The sequence below is a fragment of the Musca autumnalis genome, unplaced genomic scaffold (assembly GCF_047663935.1).
Source record: "Musca autumnalis isolate F117 unplaced genomic scaffold, ASM4766393v1 scaffold_3, whole genome shotgun sequence".
Classification (NCBI taxonomy): Eukaryota; Metazoa; Arthropoda; class Insecta; order Diptera; family Muscidae; genus Musca; species Musca autumnalis.
In genome coordinates this window covers 4,268,067-4,287,593 of record NW_027411866.1, presented here as the reverse complement: position 1 = coordinate 4,287,593, position 19,527 = coordinate 4,268,067, and the positions used below count along the sequence as shown (strand labels likewise).

At 37.8% G+C, this 19,527-nt stretch overlaps 2 protein-coding genes across 6 annotated transcripts in view; both read left to right on the top strand.

Moving 5' to 3' along the window:
• Positions 1-19,527, top strand: part of LOC141396533 (uncharacterized) — a 143,311-nt gene that overhangs the window by 32,690 nt on the left and 91,094 nt on the right. For all 5 annotated transcript variants that reach the window (XR_012411189.1, XR_012411186.1, XR_012411190.1 and 2 more), the window contains one exon: positions 14,803-15,226. Coding sequence is in view for 2 of the 5 variants with exons in the window: in XM_073972086.1 (XP_073828187.1) it covers positions 14,969-15,226 (258 nt within the window). In the remaining 3 variants the exon portion in view is untranslated. The remainder of the gene's footprint in view (positions 1-14,802; positions 15,227-19,527) is intronic.
• On the top strand, positions 698-6,051 carry LOC141396536 (uncharacterized). Its single transcript, XM_073972090.1, has 2 exons — positions 698-4,358; positions 4,438-6,051. Exons 1-2 carry the CDS (start codon positions 1,884-1,886, stop codon positions 4,534-4,536), a joined length of 2,574 nt encoding a protein of 857 aa, XP_073828191.1. The 5' UTR covers positions 698-1,883; the 3' UTR covers positions 4,537-6,051.

The window sequence follows — 19,527 nt, the reverse complement described above, 5'->3', positions numbered from 1 at the left end:
GAAAGGGTGCTTCTATAGACCCTTTTTGAAAGAAAGGGTGCTTCTGTAGACCCTTTTTGAAAGAAAGGGTGCTTCTATAGACCCTTTCTCAAAGAAAGGGTGCTTCTATAGAACCTTTCTCAAAGAAAGGGTGCTTCCATAGACCCTTTTTGAAAGAAAGGGTGCTTCTATAGACCCTTTTTGAAAGAAAGGGTGCTTCTATAGACCCTTTTTGAAAGAAAGGGTGTTTCTATAGACCCTTTTTGAAAGAAAGGGTGCTTATATAGACCCTTTTTGAAAGAAAGGGTGCTTCTATAGACCCCTTTTGAAAGAAAGGGTGCTTCTATAGACCCTTTTTGAAAGAAAGGGTGCTTCTATAGACCCTTTTTGAAAGAAAGGGTGCTTCTATAGACCCTTTTTGAAAGAAAGGGTGCTTCTATAGACCCTTTTTGAAAGAAAGGGTGCTTCTATAGACCCTTTTTGAAAGAAAGGGTGCTTCTATAGACCCTTTCTCAAAGAAAGGGTGCTTCTATAGACCCTGTCTCAAAGAAAGGGTGCTTCTATAGACCCTTTCTCAAAAAAAGGGTGCTTCTATAGAACCTTTCTCAAAGAAAGGGTGCTTCTATAGACCCTGTCTCAAAGAAAGGGTGCTTCTATAGACCCTTTCTCAAAGAAAGGGTGCTTCTATAGACCCTTTCTCAAAGAAAGGGTGCTTCTATAGACCCTTTCTCAAAGAAAGGGTGCTTCTATAGACCCTTTCTCAAAGAAAGGGTGCTTCTATAGACCCTTTCTCAAAGAAAGGGTGCTTCTATAGACCCTGTTGGAGGAGATCGCATTTATGTTTTCGGCCCACCTTAATGTTTTGTTCGTTCGTCCCACCCTAATGTGTGTAGTACTTGAACTTATTCCCTTTTGTGTCGTGTCCGTTGTGACGAGAAACAACAACAACATTGCCTACTTGTTAGGCATTTGTCTGTTATTAGTTTCGTCGTTCGTTTTATGTTTGAAGGGCAATAACAACAACAACATTGTTGTTTCGTTTGGTCAGTTCTGTTTGTATGCAAATTCGTACATACAGATCAGCAACTGTAGCCCTTTATATTGTTTTGTGCGAATATTCGTATTTTAATTGTTTTGATCGTTGATTATTGATCAACGTATTTTGTTCGTCGTTCTTATGTGTTTCAAATCTCATTTTGTTTCTTTGCTGTGTGGCCCTTAGAGTAGGGATAGAAAATAAGAAGTTTTTAGTTGACTTATAACCGGCATTCGATAGAGCAACATTACTTGAATAAAATTGTGAATCTGAAATTAAAACCTACAGTGTTTTATTTTTGCGGGCACAAATAAAATAAACTTTCTGTGCGAACATTTTGGCGACCGTGACAGGACGGTAGCTTTAAAAGTTAAAGTAAATTAATTATTATTATAATTAATTGAACAAAACTAGAATAAAGTGGAGATATTTGTGTCTCAAAAAATTGTGTTTTTCGTTGTTGTTGTTGCATAACAGATTCGCTGTAGCAACATTCGAATAGTCGTCCACTTTATAAGCATTTTCGTCGATTAGCTTTAATCGCTACCGCCGTGAAAATATAATTTTGTTGAAAAGAATAAATATTATTCTTTAACAGAAAGTTAATTTTTTGTGTCGCTCGAGAAATTTGGCGTTACGCAATCGCGGTGACATATACAAACATACAAGATTTCGTGGAAAGTGTTTGGAAACTACACTTATACAATAGAATTGTTCTAACTGGTATTAGAAACCAATACTTTGAAAAAAAAAAACCATATTGAGTGCAAAATTGTGCATTTTTGTGAAATTTTGGCGCTTTTATTTTGAAAATCGAAGCCAATTTCTCTTGTTGCTCGATTTTTTTGTTTCTCTTAATTTGTTCAAAATGCCCAAAGACGGTACCGAATTTGTGGAAGAGAACGCTAGTAGTTCGGAACTATCTTCTCTTAAATTACAACGTAGTTCAATAAAGAAAAATATTACAAACATACAAAAGAAAGTGGAAAAAGATGGTTCGAAAATGGATTCGACCATTTTAGAATGTCGTCTCGATATATTAGAATCGTATTTCAAACAGTTGTGCGATATACAAACAAAAATTGAAGCTATTAATGCTAGTGACAATTCTCGCATGGATTTAGAAGAAACATTTATTGTTGCAAAAGCCAAAATATTGAAATTGATAAACAAAAATCGTGGTTCAGTGACAGTGGACAATAGTTTAATGAATGTTTCTATGGCTTGTGGTTCAAATTCTCGTTTGCCTTCACTTAAGTTGCCCAATTTTGATGGAAAATATAGTGAATACCAGAGATTTATCACAGCGTTTAACAATATCGTGCATGATAACCCAACAATAAGTTTGATTGAAAAATTCAACTACTTGTTGAACTGTCTTTCGGGTCCAGCTTTAGCTGTTGTGCAACCATTTCAAGTTTGTGAAGAGAATTATGAAAAGGCTTTACAAAGATTGCAAGAAAGATATGACAATAAAGTGCTCATATTCTTAGAACATATCGAGTCTTTGTTCAATGCTCCACAAATGCAAAAGAGTGATAGTGTCTCATTACGCCATCTTATTGATACCGTATCTGCTGTTCGTGGTTCGTTATTGTCGCTCGGATCAGAGGCAGATGTTATGAATGCAATTTTAGTGCATATGGTTCTATCAAAAGTGGACAATGAAACAAAAGAGAACTATGATGAAAAACAAGATTTTAAATCGTTGCCCTCATGGGACTTTTGCTATGAACTATTAAGTCGTCGTTGTCAGTTTCTCGAAAGCCATAGAAAGAGAACTGAACTTCCAGAAAATATCACTTCACACAAACCTAAATCTCCTAGATTCAATCGGTCGGCTCATACGTTTGTCAACTCAAATTCGAACTGTTCATATTGTAATTCAAATGAACATAACCTAGCAAATTGTTCGTCGTTTTCTAACATCGTCGTTTCGGAACGTTTTAATTTCGTAAAACGTAGTGGACACTGTATTAACTGCCTTCGGAAAGGGCATATGGTCTCGAAGTGTCCCTCTAAATCTCGATGCAGAGTTTGTGATTCTGCACATCACACGATTTTGCATATTTTCAGTACCCCAGAACAACCCAATACTTCAAATTCGAATAGTAATTCACCGCAACCATCAACCATCTCAAATCCTATTTCGTTAGTGGCTCGTTCTTTTAGAAGAGCGATGATTCCAACAGCCTTGATTCTTATGAAGGATTATCGTGGTTCGTTCCAGACGGTAAGAGCATTATTAGATTCATGTTCTGAGTTAAATTTTATTTCGGAAGAAACAGCAAAGAGGCTGAAGCTCAAATTTAGACCGTTTTCTCAAGAAATCTCTGGAATTGGAGAAGTTCGGACAGCAATCAAATTTTCTGTCGATGCGACAATCAAATCCAGAAGTAGTTCGTTCCGGTGGTCATCCAGTTTTGCAGTAACTAAAAACATTTCGTCTCGCCAACCTGGCGAACTCATCAATACTTCGCAGTGGAAGATTCCTCCAAATATTGAACTTGCAGATCCGTTGTTCTACAAGCCTCAATCTATCGACGTGCTCCTGAGTGCCGAAGTATTCTTTGACTTGTTGTTGGATGGCAAAATTTCGTTCGGAAATGGTCTGCCATGTCTTACAAATACAGTTTTCGGATGGATAGTTGGTGGTTCATCGCCTAGTCGTTCTAATTCAAACTCGTTTACATGTAACTTGACTGTAAGTACACTTGGAGAACAAAATACAGATGATTCGTTAAACAAAATCTGGAAAGCTGAGGAGTATTCGAAGTCTCTTTCAACATACACTGAAGCAGAAAAGGTAATCGAAGATCACATTATTAAAAATAGTCGATTTGATTCTTATGGAAGGGTACAAGTTCATCTTCCATTCAAGAAATTACCCAATCATCTTGGTAAATCATTGGAAATATCTCGTAGACGTTTTTTGTCGCTCGAAAGACGACTTGAACGTGACTCAATTTTGAAATCGAGGTATGAAGCAATCATGCAAGAACATGTGTCGCTCGGATACATGTCACCCTACACTCTATCGTCGAATAATTCGCAATATATAATACCTCATCATTGTTTTCTCAAGCCTCATAGTAATTTCACAAAACTTCGAGACGTATTTGATGCTTCAGATGGCACTTCGTCGAATCATTCGTTGAATGATAAATTAATGGTCGGTCCAACAACACAAGAGGATTTGATCATCACACTCTTTTCGTTTCGCTGGAACACATACACTCCCACTGCAGACATTTCGAAAATGTATCGGCAGTTTCGTATTGGAGAACCGGATAGAAGTTCTCAACTCGTTTTGTGGAGAAGTAACAAAAATGATAATATAAAGGTATTCCAATTGAACATTGTTAATAATGGCTTATCGGCCGCCCCATTTTTCGCAAATCGTATTTCGTTTCTCATTACAGATAAAGATAGCACACCTCATCTTTGTGGTTCAAAGATCTTACTCGAAGATTTGTATGTCGATGGCGTACATACTGGCGCCGATAACATCGAAACTTTAGCCCTCAAGGAGGACGAGTTATTACAAATTTTGAAATTTAATAGTATCGAATTGGCTAAGCGGAATAGCAACAATGCGTCGCTCACTTGGAATGATGATACAGAAAACATCATTAATACATCGGACAACAACATTATCGAAACCTTGGGTATGTTCTGGAAAGCTAAGCAAGATGTCTTTCTTTGTAATCTCGTTTTGGCCGATGTCAAAAATGCAACAAAAATATCAATTTCGTCGCTCGCATTCAAAAATATTAGATTTTCTTGGAATTTTAAATCATCGAAAGTTGCTGCAATCAAAGCTCAATCTTTACATCGTCGTGCTGAAGGGTCTCTCAGTAAATCGTCGCTCAAATCGAAATACAAAATATACCATTTTGGCTCATCGTTGAACTTTTGGACTAACTCCAAACTATTACTCCAGTGGATTGAAGCTTGTTCATCGATCCTGAACTATTTTGTAGTAAATAGGGCCAGAAAGCCCAAAGAAGAAACTCGAATCGTATTTCGGAGACATGTCCAAACACAACATGTCTCAAATTGGCATGGTACAAAAGACGAATTTGCTGCCGCCTCCAAAACTTTTATTTGTGGAAATAACGCATTTCATCGCATTTTGGATAAGCGCTTAACTTATTTGAAACGGATACAATTAATTGTTTCTATTTTTTGTATTTCCCACAGATGTGCAATAGGTTGGTCGTTTCAAGATGTCGTCCACATACTTTCAGAAGTCGAATATGGATTTTGGGAAATAGTCGCTCTGGTTCAACTCAGGGAAGAATCATCTGACTCTACTTTGCATCGTATTTAAATCAATCAACTGGTCATAAAACTCGAAGTTCCCCATCTTGTTAGCCTAAAGAATCGAATTATTGGATTTACCTATACCCAGCAAAACACAACAATTATTTTTGGAATGTTTAATGAATATATATCTAATGCCGCTCAAGTACAAATTGGATTCCCCATTATCGCAATATAGTTCTTGAACCTAGACGTTTCAACGGGCGGAGGATGTTGGAGGAGATCGCATTTATGTTTTCGGCCCACCTTAATGTTTTGTTCGTTCGTCCCACCCTAATGTGTGTAGTACTTGAACTTATTCCCTTTTGTGTCGTGTCCGTTGTGACGAGAAACAACAACAACATTGCCTACTTGTTAGGCATTTGTCTGTTATTAGTTTCGTCGTTCGTTTTATGTTTGAAGGGCAATAACAACAACAACATTGTTGTTTCGTTTGGTCAGTTCTGTTTGTATGCAAATTCGTACATACAGATCAGCAACTGTAGCCCTTTATATTGTTTTGTGCGAATATTCGTATTTTAATTGTTTTGATCGTTGATTATTGATCAACGTATTTTGTTCGTCGTTCTTATGTGTTTCAAATCTCATTTTGTTTCTTTGCTGTGTGGCCCTTAGAGTAGGGATAGAAAATAAGAAGTTTTTAGTTGACTTATAACCGGCATTCGATAGAGCAACATTACTTGAATAAAATTGTGAATCTGAAATTAAAACCTACAGTGTTTTATTTTTGCGGGCACAAATAAAATAAACTTTCTGTGCGAACAGACCCTTTCTCAAAGAAAGGGTGCTTCTATAGACCCTTTCTCAAAGAAAGGGTGCTTCTATAGACCCTGTCTCAAAGAAAGGGTGCTTCTATAGAACCTTTCTCAAAAAAAGGGTGCTTCTATAGAACCTTTCTCAAAGAAAGGGTGCTTCTATAGACCCTGTCTCAAAGAAAGGGTGCTTCTATAGACCCTTTCTCAAAGAAAGGGTGCTTCTATAGACCCTTTCTCAAAGAAAGGGTGCTTCTATAGACCCTTTCTCAAAGAAAGGGTGCTTCTATAGACCCTTTCTCAAAGAAAGGGTGCTTCTATAGACCCTTTCTCAAAGAAAGGGTGCTTCTATAGACCCTTTCTCAAAGAAAGGGTGCTTCTATAGACCCTTTCTCAAAGAAAGGGTGCTTCTATAGACCCTGTCTCAAAGAAAGGGTGCTTCTATAGACCCTTTCTCAAAAAAAGGGTGCTTCTATAGAACCTTTCTCAAAGAAAGGGTGCTTCTATAGACCCTGTCTCAAAGAAAGGGTGCTTCTATAGACCCTTTCTCAAAGAAAGGGTGCTTCTATAGACCCTTTCTCAAAGAAAGGGTGCTTCTATAGACCCTTTCTCAAAAAAAGGGTGCTTCTATAGAACCTTTCTCAAAGAAAGGGTGCTTCTATAGACCCTGTCTCAAAGAAAGGGTGCTTCTATAGACCCTTTCTCAAAGAAAGGGTGCTTCTATAGACCCTTTCTCAAAGAAAGGGTGCTTCTATAGACCCTTTCTCAAAGAAAGGGTGCTTCTATAGAACCTTTCTCAAAGAAAGGGTGCTTCTATAGACCCTTTCTCAAAGAAAGGGTGCTTCTATAGACCCTTTCTCAAAGAAAGGGTGCTTCTATAGAACCTTTCTCAAAGAAAGGGTGCTTCTATAGACCCTTTCTCAAAGAAAGGGTGCTTCTATAGACCCTTTCTCAAAGAAAGGGTGCTTCTATAGACCCTTTCTCAAAGAAAGGGTGCTTCTATAGACCCTTTCTCAAAAAAAGGGTGCTTCTATAGAACCTTTCTCAAAGAAAGGATGCTTCTATAGACCCTGTCTCAAAGAAAGGGTGCTTCTATAGACCCTTTCTCAAAGAAAGGGTGCTTCTATAGACCCTTTCTCAAAGAAAGGGTGCTTCTATAGACCCTTTCTCAAAGAAAGGGTGCTTCTATAGACCCTTTCTCAAAGAAAGGGTGCTTCTATAGACCCTTTCTCAAAGAAAGGGTGCTTCTATAGACCCTTTCTCAAAGAAAGGGTGCTTCTATAGACCCTGTCTCAAAGAAAGGGTGCTTCTATAGACCCTTTCTCAAAAAAAGGGTGCTTCTATAGAACCTTTCTCAAAGAAAGGGTGCTTCTATAGACCCTGTCTCAAAGAAAGGGTGCTTCTATAGACCCTTTCTCAAAGAAAGGGTGCTTCTATAGACCCTTTCTCAAAGAAAGGGTGCTTCTATAGACCCTTTCTCAAAGAAAGGGTGCTTCTATAGACCCTTTCTCAAAGAAAGGGTGCTTCTATAGACCCTTTCTCAAAGAAAGGGTGCTTCTATAGACCCTTTCTCAAAGAAAGGGTGCTTCTATAGACCCTTTCTCAAAGAAAGGGTGCTTCTATAGACCCTGTCTCAAAGAAAGGGTGCTTCTATAGACCCTTTCTCAAAAAAAGGGTGCTTCTATAGAACCTTTCTCAAAGAAAGGGTGCTTCTATAGACCCTGTCTCAAAGAAAGGGTGCTTCTATAGACCCTTTCTCAAAGAAAGGGTGCTTCTATAGACCCTTTCTCAAAGAAAGGGTGCTTCTATAGACCCTTTCTCAAAGAAAGGGTGCTTCTATAGACCCTTTCTCAAAGAAAGGGTGCTTCTATAGACCCTTTCTCAAAGAAAGGGTGCTTCTATAGACCCTTTCTCAAAGAAAGGGTGCTTCTATAGACCCTTTCTCAAAGAAAGGGTGCTTCTATAGACCCTTTCTCAAAGAAAGGGTGCTTCTATAGACCCTTTCTCAAAGAAAGGGTGCTTCTATAGACCCTTTCTCAAAGAAAGGGTGCTTCTATAGACCCTGTCTCAAAGAAAGGGTGCTTCTATAGACCCTTTCTCAAAAAAAGGGTGCTTCTATAGAACCTTTCTCAAAGAAAGGGTGCTTCTATAGACCCTGTCTCAAAGAAAGGGTGCTTCTATAGACCCTTTCTCAAAGAAAGGGTGCTTCTATAGACCCTTTCTCAAAGAAAGGGTGCTTCTATAGACCCTTTCTCAAAGAAAGGGTGCTTCTATAGACCCTTTCTCAAAGAAAGGGTGCTTCTATAGACCCTTTCTCAAAGAAAGGGTGCTTCTATAGACCCTTTCTCAAAAAAAGGGTGCTTCTATAGACCCTTTCTCAAAGAAAGGGTGCTTCTATAGACCCTTTCTCAAAGAAAGGGTGCTTCTATAGACCCTTTCTCAAAGAAAGGGTGCTTCTATAGAACCTTTCTCAAAGAAAGGGTGCTTCTATAGACCCTTTTTGAAAGAAAGGTTGCTTCTATAGACCCTTTTTGAAAGAAAGGGTGCTTCTATAGACCCTTTTTGAAAGAAAGGGTGCTTCTATAGACCCTTTTTGAAAGATAGGGTGCTTCTATAGACCCTTTTTGAAAGAAAGGGTGCTTCTATAGACCCTTTTTGAAAGAAAGGGTGCCTCTATAGACCCTTTTTGAAAGAAAGGGTGCTTCTATAGACCCCTTTTGAAAGAAAGGGTGCTTCTATAGACCCTTTTTGAAAGAAAGGGTGCTTCTATAGACCCTTTTTGAAAGAAAGGGTGCTTCTATAGACCCTTTTTGAAAGAAAGGGTGCTTCTATAGACCCTTTTTGAAAGAAAGGGTGCTTCTATAGACCCTTTTTGAAAGAAAGGGTGCTTCTATAGACCCTTTTTGAAAGAAAGGGTGCTTCTATAGACCCTTTTTGAAAGAAAGGGTGCTTCTATAGACCCTTTTTGAAAGAAAGGGTGCTTCTATAGACCCTTTTTGAAAGAAAAGGTGCTTCTATAGACCCTTTTTGAAAGAAAAGGTGCTTCTATAGACCCTTTTTGAAAGAAAAGGTGCTTCTATAGACCCTTTTTGAAAGAAAGGGTGCTTCTATAGACCCTTTTTGAAAGAAAGGGTGCTTCTATAGACCCTTTTTGAAAGAAAGGGTGCTTCTATAGACCCTCTTTGAAAGAAAGGGTGCTTCTATAGACCCTCTTTGAAAGAAAGGGTGCTTCTATAGACCATCTTTGAAAGAAAGGGTGCTTCTATAGACCCTTTTTGAAAGAAAGGGTGCTTCTTTAGACCCTTTTTGAAAGAAAGGGTGCTTCTATAGACCCTTTTTCAAAGAAAGGGTGCTTCTATAGACCCTTTTTGAAAGAAAGGGTGCTTCTATAGACCCTTTTTGAAAAAAGGGTGCTTCTATAGACCCTTTTTGAAAAAAGGGTGCTTCTATAGACCCTTTTTGAAAGAAAGGGTGCTTCTATAGACCCTTTTTGAAAGAAAGGGTGCTTCTATAGACCCTTTTTGAAAGAAAGGGTGCTTCTATAGACCCTTTTTGAAAGAAAGGGTGCTTCTATAGACCCTCTGTGAAAGAAAGGGTGCTTCTATAGACCCTCTTTGAAAGAAAGGGTGCTTCTATAGACCCTTTTTGAAAGAAAGGGTGCTTCTATAGGCCCTTTTTGAAAGAAAGGGTTCTTCTATAGACCCTCTTTGAAAGAAAGGGTGCTTCTATAGACCCTTTTTGAAAGAAAGGGTGCTTCTATAGACCCTCTTTGAAAGAAAGGGTGCTTCTATAGACCCTTTTTGAAAGAAAGGGTGCTTCTATAGACCCTTTTTGAAAGAAAGGGTGCTTCTATAGACCCTTTTTGAAAGAAAGGGTGCTTCTATAGACCCTTTTTGAATGAAAGGGTGCTTCTATAGACCCTTTTTGAAAGAAAGGGTGCTTCTATAGACCCTTTTTGAAAGAAAGGGTGCTTCTATAGGCCCTTTTTGAAAGAAAGGGTGCTTCTATAGACCCTTTTTGAAAGAAAGGGTGCTTCTATAGACCCTTTTTGAAAGAAAGGGTGCTTCTATAGACCCTTTTTGAAAGAAAGGGTGCTTCTATAGACCCTTTTTGAAAGAAAGGGTGCTTCTATAGACCCTCTTTGAAAGAAAGGGTGCTTCTATAGACCCTTTTTGAAAGAAAGGGTGCTTCTATAGGCCCTTTTTGAAAGAAAGGGTGCTTCTATAGACCCTTTTTGAAAGAAAGGGTGCTTCTATAGACCCTTTTTGAAAGAAAGGGTGCTTCTATAGACCCTTTTTGAAAGAAAGGGTGCTTCTATAGACCCTTTTTGAAAAAAGGGTGCTTCTATAGACCCTTTTTGAAAAAAGGGTGCTTCTATAGACCCTTTTTGAAAGAAAGGGTGCTTCTATAGACCCTTTTTGAGAGAAAGGGTGCTTCTATAGACCCTCTTTGAAAGAAAGGGTGCTTCTATAGACCCTTTTTGAAAGAAAGGGTGCTTCTATAGACCCTTTTTGAAAGAAAGGGTGCTTCTATAGACCCTCTTTGAAAGAAAGGGTGCTTCTATAGACCCTTTTTGAAAGAAAGGGTGCTTCTATAGACCCTTTTTGAATGAAAGGGTGCTTCTATAGACCCTTTTTGAAAGAAAGGGTGCTTCTATAGACCCTTTTTGAAAGAAAGGGTGCTTCTATAGACCCTTTTTGAAAGAAAGGGTGCTTCTATAGACCCTTTTTGAAAGAAAGGGTGCTTCTATAGACCCTTTTTGAATGAAAGGGTGCTTCTATAGACCCTTTTTGAAAGAAAGGGTGCTTCTGTAGACCCTTTTTGAAAGAAAGGGTGCTTCTATAGACCCTTTTTGAAAGAAAGGGTGCTTATATAGACCCTTTTTGAAAGAAAGGGTGCTTCTATAGACCCCTTTTGAAAGAAAGGGTGCTTCTATAGACCCTTTTTGAAAGAAAGGGTGCTTCTATAGACCCTTTTTGAAAGAAAGGGTGCTTCTATAGACCCTTTTTGAAAGAAAGGGTGCTTCTATAGACCCTTTTTGAAAGAAAGGGTGCTTCTATAGACCCTTTTTGAAAGAAAGGGTGCTTCTATAGACCCTTTTTGAAAGAAAGGGTGCTTCTATAGACCCTTTTTGAAAGAAAGGGTGCTTCTATAGACCCTTTTTGAAAGAAAGGGTGCTTCTATAGACCCTTTTTGAAAGAAAAGGTGCTTCTATAGACCCTTTTTGAAAGAAAAGGTGCTTCTATAGACCCTTTTTGAAAGAAAGGGTGCTTCTATAGACCCTTTTTGAAAGAAAGGGTGCTTCTATAGACCCTTTTTGAAAGAAAGGGTGCTTCTATAGACCCTCTTTGAAAGAAAGGGTGCTTCTATAGACCCTCTTTGAAAGAAAGGGTGCTTCTATAGACCATCTTTGAAAGAAAGGGTGCTTCTATAGACCCTTTTTGAAAGAAAGGGTGCTTCTTTAGACCCTTTTTGAAAGAAAGGGTGCTTCTATAGACCCTTTTTCAAAGAAAGGGTGCTTCTATAGACCCTTTTTGAAAGAAAGGGTGCTTCTATAGACCCTTTTTGAAAAAAGGGTGCTTCTATAGACCCTTTTTGAAAAAAGGGTGCTTCTATAGACCCTTTTTGAAAGAAAGGGTGCTTCTATAGACCCTTTTTGAAAGAAAGGGTGCTTCTATAGACCCTTTTTGAAAGAAAGGGTGCTTCTATAGACCCTTTTTGAAAGAAAGGGTGCTTCTATAGACCCTCTGTGAAAGAAAGGGTGCTTCTATAGACCCTCTTTGAAAGAAAGGGTGCTTCTATAGACCCTTTTTGAAAGAAAGGGTGCTTCTATAGGCCCTTTTTGAAAGAAAGGGTTCTTCTATAGACCCTCTTTGAAAGAAAGGGTGCTTCTATAGACCCTTTTTGAAAGAAAGGGTGCTTCTATAGACCCTCTTTGAAAGAAAGGGTGCTTCTATAGACCCTTTTTGAAAGAAAGGGTGCTTCTATAGACCCTTTTTGAAAGAAAGGGTGCTTCTATAGACCCTTTTTGAAAGAAAGGGTGCTTCTATAGACCCTTTTTGAATGAAAGGGTGCTTCTATAGACCCTTTTTGAAAGAAAGGGTGCTTCTATAGACCCTTTTTGAAAGAAAGGGTGCTTCTATAGGCCCTTTTTGAAAGAAAGGGTGCTTCTATAGACCCTTTTTGAAAGAAAGGGTGCTTCTATAGACCCTTTTTGAAAGAAAGGGTGCTTCTATAGACCCTTTTTGAAAGAAAGGGTGCTTCTATAGACCCTTTTTGAAAGAAAGGGTGCTTCTATAGACCCTCTTTGAAAGAAAGGGTGCTTCTATAGACCCTTTTTGAAAGAAAGGGTGCTTCTATAGGCCCTTTTTGAAAGAAAGGGTGCTTCTATAGACCCTTTTTGAAAGAAAGGGTGCTTCTATAGACCCTTTTTGAAAGAAAGGGTGCTTCTATAGACCCTTTTTGAAAGAAAGGGTGCTTCTATAGACCCTTTTTGAAAAAAGGGTGCTTCTATAGACCCTTTTTGAAAAAAGGGTGCTTCTATAGACCCTTTTTGAAAGAAAGGGTGCTTCTATAGACCCTTTTTGAAAGAAAGGGTGCTTCTATAGACCCTCTTTGAAAGAAAGGGTGCTTCTATAGACCCTTTTTGAAAGAAAGGGTGCTTCTATAGACCCTTTTTGAAAGAAAGGGTGCTTCTATAGACCCTCTTTGAAAGAAAGGGTGCTTCTATAGACCCTTTTTGAAAGAAAGGGTGCTTCTATAGACCCTTTTTGAAAGAAAGGGTGCTTCTATAGACCCTTTTTGAAAGAAAAGGTGCTTCTATAGACCCTTTTTGAATGAAAGGGTGCTTCTATAGACCCTTTTTGAAAGAAAGGGTGCTTCTATAGACCCTTTTTGAAAGAAAGGGTGCTTCTATAGACCCTTTTTGAAAGAAAGGGTGCTTCTATAGACCCTTTTTGAAAGAAAGGGTGCTTCTATAGACCCTTTTTGAAAGAAAGGGTGCTTCTATAGACCCTTTTTGAAAGAAAGGGTGCTTCTATAGACCCTTTTTGAAAGAAAGGGTGCTTCTATAGACCCTTTTTGAAAGAAAGGGTGCTTCTATAGACCCTTTTTGAAAGAAAGGGTGCTTCTATAGACCCTTTTTGAAAGAAAGGGTGCTTCTATAGACCCTTTTTGAAAGAAAGGGTGCTTCTATAGACCCTTTTTGAAAGAAAGGGTGCTTCTATAGACCCTTTTTGAATGAAAGGGTGCTTCTATAGACCCATTTTGAAAAAAGGTGCATCTATAGAGCCTTTCTGAAAAAAATTGTCCTTCTGAAGACCCTTTCTGAAAAAAGATTCCTTCTAAAGACACTTTCTGCTTCTCAAGAAAGGACTTTTCTGAGAGAAATGGTGTTCCAATAGACCCTTTCTGAGAGAAATGGTGTTCCAATAGACCCTTTCTAGTAGAAAGGGTGCTTCAGTAGACCCTTAGAAAAAATGACATTCTACAATATTTTCTATAATATTTCCGTTCTATCTTTGCTCATTTCTACATGACGTCAGCTCCAAATATAAGGTGTCTGTCCTATGTCCTTCAACTGGAGTTAAACGACTAAGCCTAACTTCCTGTTTTTACCAAAAACGATAACTGCAGACAACACCACACATCGGATGTGATGGATAAAGAAAGATTAACACAAATATAAAAAAAATTAATTTTTGTGTAAGTCTCCAAGCCGGCACAAGAACATGCTATTCGACAAACACACGCACAGACACACACTATAAATATTTGTTGCCCTTGTCACTGTGGCATGCGATTATTTCAGTACTGTTTTTATTACTCGTGCCCATTGTGTGTGTGTGTGTGTGTAGTTTGTTTAAGTTTATTGGCCTCTATGGCCATGCATGGTGCTGTTTTCTTCCTCTGTTCATTCTTCTTTACTATTTTCTCAGAAAGAATGAAACAGCAGTCAACAGTGTGCATTAAATTCTGTAACTTTTTGGAGGAGACTCTAAGACGGCAGCGAATGTCATAAATATTTATATTTTTACAGAAGAATTGCTTTTGATCTCCCATTAGTGAGTGTGTATGTGTGTGAGAGAGGGGGGAGAGAGATACATTAGGTTTGTTTTGATGTGTGCTCATTGATTTTGTCAAAATTTTGGTGATTATGTTGTTCAACTTTTCAACTGAGGAAAAAAAGTTGGTCACACGCACACATACATCACATACATAAAGACATGTACATTTGTGCGTATACGTATCGGAGATTTGTTTTGAGTGCTCATACGCTCCAGTTATGATACTGACTTGGTAAATTTGGTTGTTTTTTTTTTTTGGAGGATTATGTCATGAGTTATTGGGAAACGAACAACAAAACTGTTTCATTGTAGAAATGTAGGTCAGAAAAGAAAAAGTTTTGGACGTTTGTGTGGTAATTTTAATTCAATGGAATTGGTTGTTGTGTTGGAAAGAGCAACCTTAGAACCTGCAGGAGTCTATTATTTTTTGAAATTTAAAAGGAAACAAGTGGCAACAATTTCGAATATAGTAGATTCTTGCAGTTGCTGGAACTATATAAAATGCTCTGTTTCAACAATAATCGGCTTGTGGAACCTAATATTTATGATTTCCACATTCTGCTTTCATGTTTGTTATCATAATTTTTTATTTAATTCTTATATTTTTAACAAACTTATTTTTCTATATCTTTTCTACTTCCAGTACTTTTTATATTCCCTGCAGTAGAACAAAAAATCCCCTCAAGACTTACTTGACTTAAATTTCAAAATCGAAAAAAGAAAGAAAAGAAGAAGATGCAAAATAAGAATTTATTAATCATCCTAGTCGACATCACCGCCACCATCGATGCCATCCTGCCACATATGTAATGGATACACGCAGCAAACAGAAACGTCTTGGCCCGGCGCCAATAGCTTCATTCGAAAAATCCTTTGAGGATCCTTCACCATTGACTGTAGCTTCAATAGCTGCACAAAATGAAATTGCTGATATAGGCAATAATGCCGGCATCGAAGACGACGAAAATGTAACCGAAGTAAACCAAGTAGCTGAAAGGAATGATGCTGCTATTGGTACTTGTGCCATTGCTAAAGGCTTAAGTGATAGTGGCCAATGGTTTAAGGAGGTAAGTTGTACGAAGAGGTGTGGGCAACAGAATATATGATAGATTGGCCCCAATAATAAATAAAGCGAGAAATTTAAAGAGAACAAAAACGAAGTGAACATTTTTTTTTATAAAAAGCAATCAGAATTCATATTGAAATGAGAATTTATATATTCGCTGTTTATGAGTTCCTGGCTTAGTGAGGGAGAAAGAGGGGATTTTTTGCATGAGGGCAAAATTTGTGAAGAAATGAAGAAGAAAACTGAAGAAATATTCAATTTGGAAAACGAGGGAAAGAGCCAAGAAAAGCAACTCTCTATCATAAAGAGACTACAGAAGCACCCTTTTTTTAGAAAGCGTCTATAGAAGCACACTTTATTTCAGAATGGGCCTACAGAAGCACACTTTATTTCAGAATGGGCCTACAGAAGCACCCTTTCTTCCAAAAAGGGTATCTAGAAGCACTCTTTCCTTCAGAAAGGATCTTTAGATGCACCCTTTCATCAGAAAAGGTCTTTAAAAGCATTATTTCTTTTCGAAAAGGTCTATAGACGCACACTTTTTTAGAAAGTACTCTTTCTTTCTGAAAGATTCTATAAATGCTCCCTTTTCTTCAGAAAGGGTCTATAAATGCATCTTTCTTTTAGAAAGGGCCTATAAATGCACCCTTTCTTTTAGAAAGGGTCTATAAATGCACCCTTTCTTTTAGAAAGGGTCTATAAATGCACCCTTTCTTTTAGAAAGGGTCTGTAAATGCACCCTTTCTTTTAGAAAGGGTCTATAAATACACCCTTTCTTTTAGAAGGGTCTATAAATGCACCCTTTCTTTTAGAAGGGGTCTATAAATGCACCCTTTCTTTTAGAAAGGGTCTATAAATGCACCCTTTCTTTTAGAAAGGGTCTATAAATACACCCTTTCTTTTAGAAGGGTCTATAAATGCACCCTTTCTTTTAGAAGGGGTCTATAAATGCACCCTTTCTTTTAGAAGGGGTCTATAAATACACCCTTTCTTTTAGAAAGGGTCTATAAATGCACCCTTTCTTTTAGAAGGGGTCTATAAATGCACCCTTTCTTTTAGAAAGGGTCTATAAATGCACCCTTTCTTTTAGAAAGGGTCTATAAATACACCCTTTCTTTTAGAAGGGTCTATAAATGCACCCTTTCTTTTAGAAGGGGTCTATAAATGCACCCTTTCTTTTAGAAGGGGTCTATAAATACACCCTTTCTTTTAGAAAGGGTCTATAAATGCACCCTTTCTTTTAGAAGGGGTCTATAAATGCACCCTTTCTTTTAGAAGGGGTCTATAAATGCACCCTTTCTTTTAGAAAGGGTCTATAAATGCATCCTTTCTTTTAGAAGGGGTCTATAAATGCACTCTATAAATGCACACCTTCTTTTAGAAAGGGTCTATAAATGCACCCTTTCTTTTAGAAGGGGTCTATAAATGCACCCTTTTTTTAGAAAGGGTCTATAAATGCACCCTTTATTTTAGAAAGGGTCTATAAATGCATCCTTTCTTTTAGAAGGGGTCTATAAATGCACTCTATAAATGCACACCTTCTTTTAGAAAGGGTCTATAAATGCACCCTTTCTTTTAGAAGGGGTCTATAAATGCACCCTTTTTTTAGAAAGGGTCTATAAATGCACCCTTTATTTTAGAAAGGGTCTATAAATGCACCCTTTCTTTTAGAAAGGGTCTATAAATGCACCCTTTCTTTTAGAAAGGGTCTATAAATGCACCCTTTCCTCTAGAAAGGGTCTATAAATGCACCCTTTCTTTTAGAAAGGGTCTATAAATGCACCCTTTCTTTTAGAAAGGGTCTATAAATGCACCCTTTCTTTTAGAAAGGGTCTATAAATGCACCCTTTCTTTTAGAAAGGGTCTATAAATGCACTCTATATATGCACCCTTTCTTTTAGAAAGGGTCTATAAATGCACCCTTTCTTTTAGAAAGGGTCTATAAATGCACCCTTTCTTTTAGAAAGGGTCTATAAATGCACCCTTTCTTTTAGAAAGGGTCTATAAATGCACCCTTTCTTTTAGAAAGGGTCTATAAATTCACTCTATATATGCACCCTTTCTTTTAGAAAGGGTCTATAAATGCACCCTTTCCTCTAGAAAGGGTCTATAAATGCACCCTTTCTTTTAGAAAGGGTCTATAAATGCACCCTTTCTTTTAGAGAGGGTCTATAAATGCACCCTTTCTTTTAGAAAGGGTCTATAAATGCACCCTTTCTTTTAGAAAGGGTCTATAAATGCAGGGTGCCATCGTGGTGCAATGGTATGCACACCCGCCTTGCACACATAAGGTCGTGGGTTCGATTCCCCGGCCAGGCAACATCAAAACACTTTTCAACGGTGGCAAAATACCCCTCAGTAATGTTGGCGACATTTCCTGAGTATTTCAGCCATGTAAAACTTCTCTACAAAAGTGGTGTCTTAGACACGCCGTTCGGACTCGGCGATAAACTGTAGGTCCCATATCATTGAGCTAATATGAATCGGGGTGCACTCATTGATATGAGAGAAGTCTCCCTTGTCCCTATGGGATGTTGTGGAACAATTATATATATATATATAAATGCACTCTATATATGCACCCTTTCTTTTAGAAAGGGTCTATAAATGCACCCTTTCTTTTAGAAAGGGTCTATAAATGCACCCTTTCTTTTAGAAAGGGTCTATAAATGCACCCTTTCTTTTAGAAAGGGTCTATAAATGCACCCTTTCTTTTAGAAAGGGTCGATAAATGCACCCTTTCTTTTAGAAAGGGTCTATAAATGCGGCCTTTCTTTAAAAAAGGGTCCTAAAAGGTACCCTTTCTTTTAGAAAGGGTCTATTGGCGTACCTTTTCTTCCAAAAAGCGTCTTTTGAAACACCCTTTCATTCAGAAAGTGTATATTGACACACCGTTTGTTCCAAAAAGGGTTTATAGAGGTACCCTTTTATTTAGAATAGGTCTATTGAAGGACGCTTTCATTTAGAATAGGTCTATAGAAGCATCCTCTCTTTCTGATAGGGTCTATAGAAGCATTCTCTCCTTCAAAAAGGGTCTATAGAAGTACCCTTTCTTTCAGAAAAGGTCTATCGACGTACCCTTTCTTCCAAAAAGGGTCTATAGAAACACCCTTTATTTTAGAAAGGGTCTATAAAAGCACCCTTTCTTTTAGAAAGGGTCTATAAAAGCACCCTTTCTTTTAGAAAGGGTCTATAAAAGCACCCTTTCTTTTAGAAAGGTTCTATAAATGCACCTTTTCTTTTATAAAGGGTCTATAAATGCACCCTTTCTGTTATAAAGGGTATATAAATGCACCCTTTCTTTTAGAAAGGGTCTATAAAAGCACACTTTCTTTTAGAAAGGTCTATAAATGCACCCTTTCTTTTAGAAAGGGTCTATAAATGCACCCTTTCTTTTAGAAAGGTTCTATAAATGCACGTTTTCTTTTATAAAGGGTCTATAAATGCACCCTTTCTGTTATAAAGGGTATATAAATGCACCCTTTCTTTTAGAAAGGGTCTATAAATGCACCCTTTCTCTCATAAAGGGCCTATAAATGCAGCCTTTCTTTCAAAAAGGGTCCTAAAAGGCACCCTGTCTTTCAGAAAGGATCTATAGAAGCACTCTTTCTTCCAGAAAGGATCTATAGAAGCACCCTTTCTTCCAGAAAGGATCTATAGAAGAACCCTTTCTTCCAGAAAGGATCTATAGAAGCACCCTTTCTTTCAGAAAGGTTCTATAAAAGCACCCTTTCTTTCAGAAAGTGTCTATTGACGTACCGTTTCTTCCAAAAAGCGTCTGTTGAAACACCCTTTCATCCAGAAAGTGTTTATTAACGCACCGTTTGTTCCAAAAAGGGTTTATAGAAGTACCCTTTCATTTAGAATAGGTCTTTTGAAGGACCCTTTCATTTATGTAGAAAAGGGTATAGAAACACCTTTTCATTTAGAATAAGTCTATAGGAGCATCCTCTCTTTCAGAAAGTGTCTATAGAAGCATTCTCTTTTTCACAAAGGGTCTATCGACGTACCCTTTCTTCCAAAAAGGGTCTATGGAAACACCCTCTCTTTTAGAATAGGTTTATAGAAACACCATTCTTTCAAAATGGGTGTATAGAAACACAATTTCTTTCAGAAAGCACCGTTTTTTCCCAAAAAGGGTTTATAGAAGTTCCCTTTTCATTTAGAATACGTCTATAGAAGCATCCTTTCTTTCCGAAAAAATTCCGTAGAAGAAACACACCTCTTCCTTCCATCCTTTATTCCTCTTGAAAAGCAATATCATTTCACAATACTTGTTTTCATTTAAAATTAAAATACATT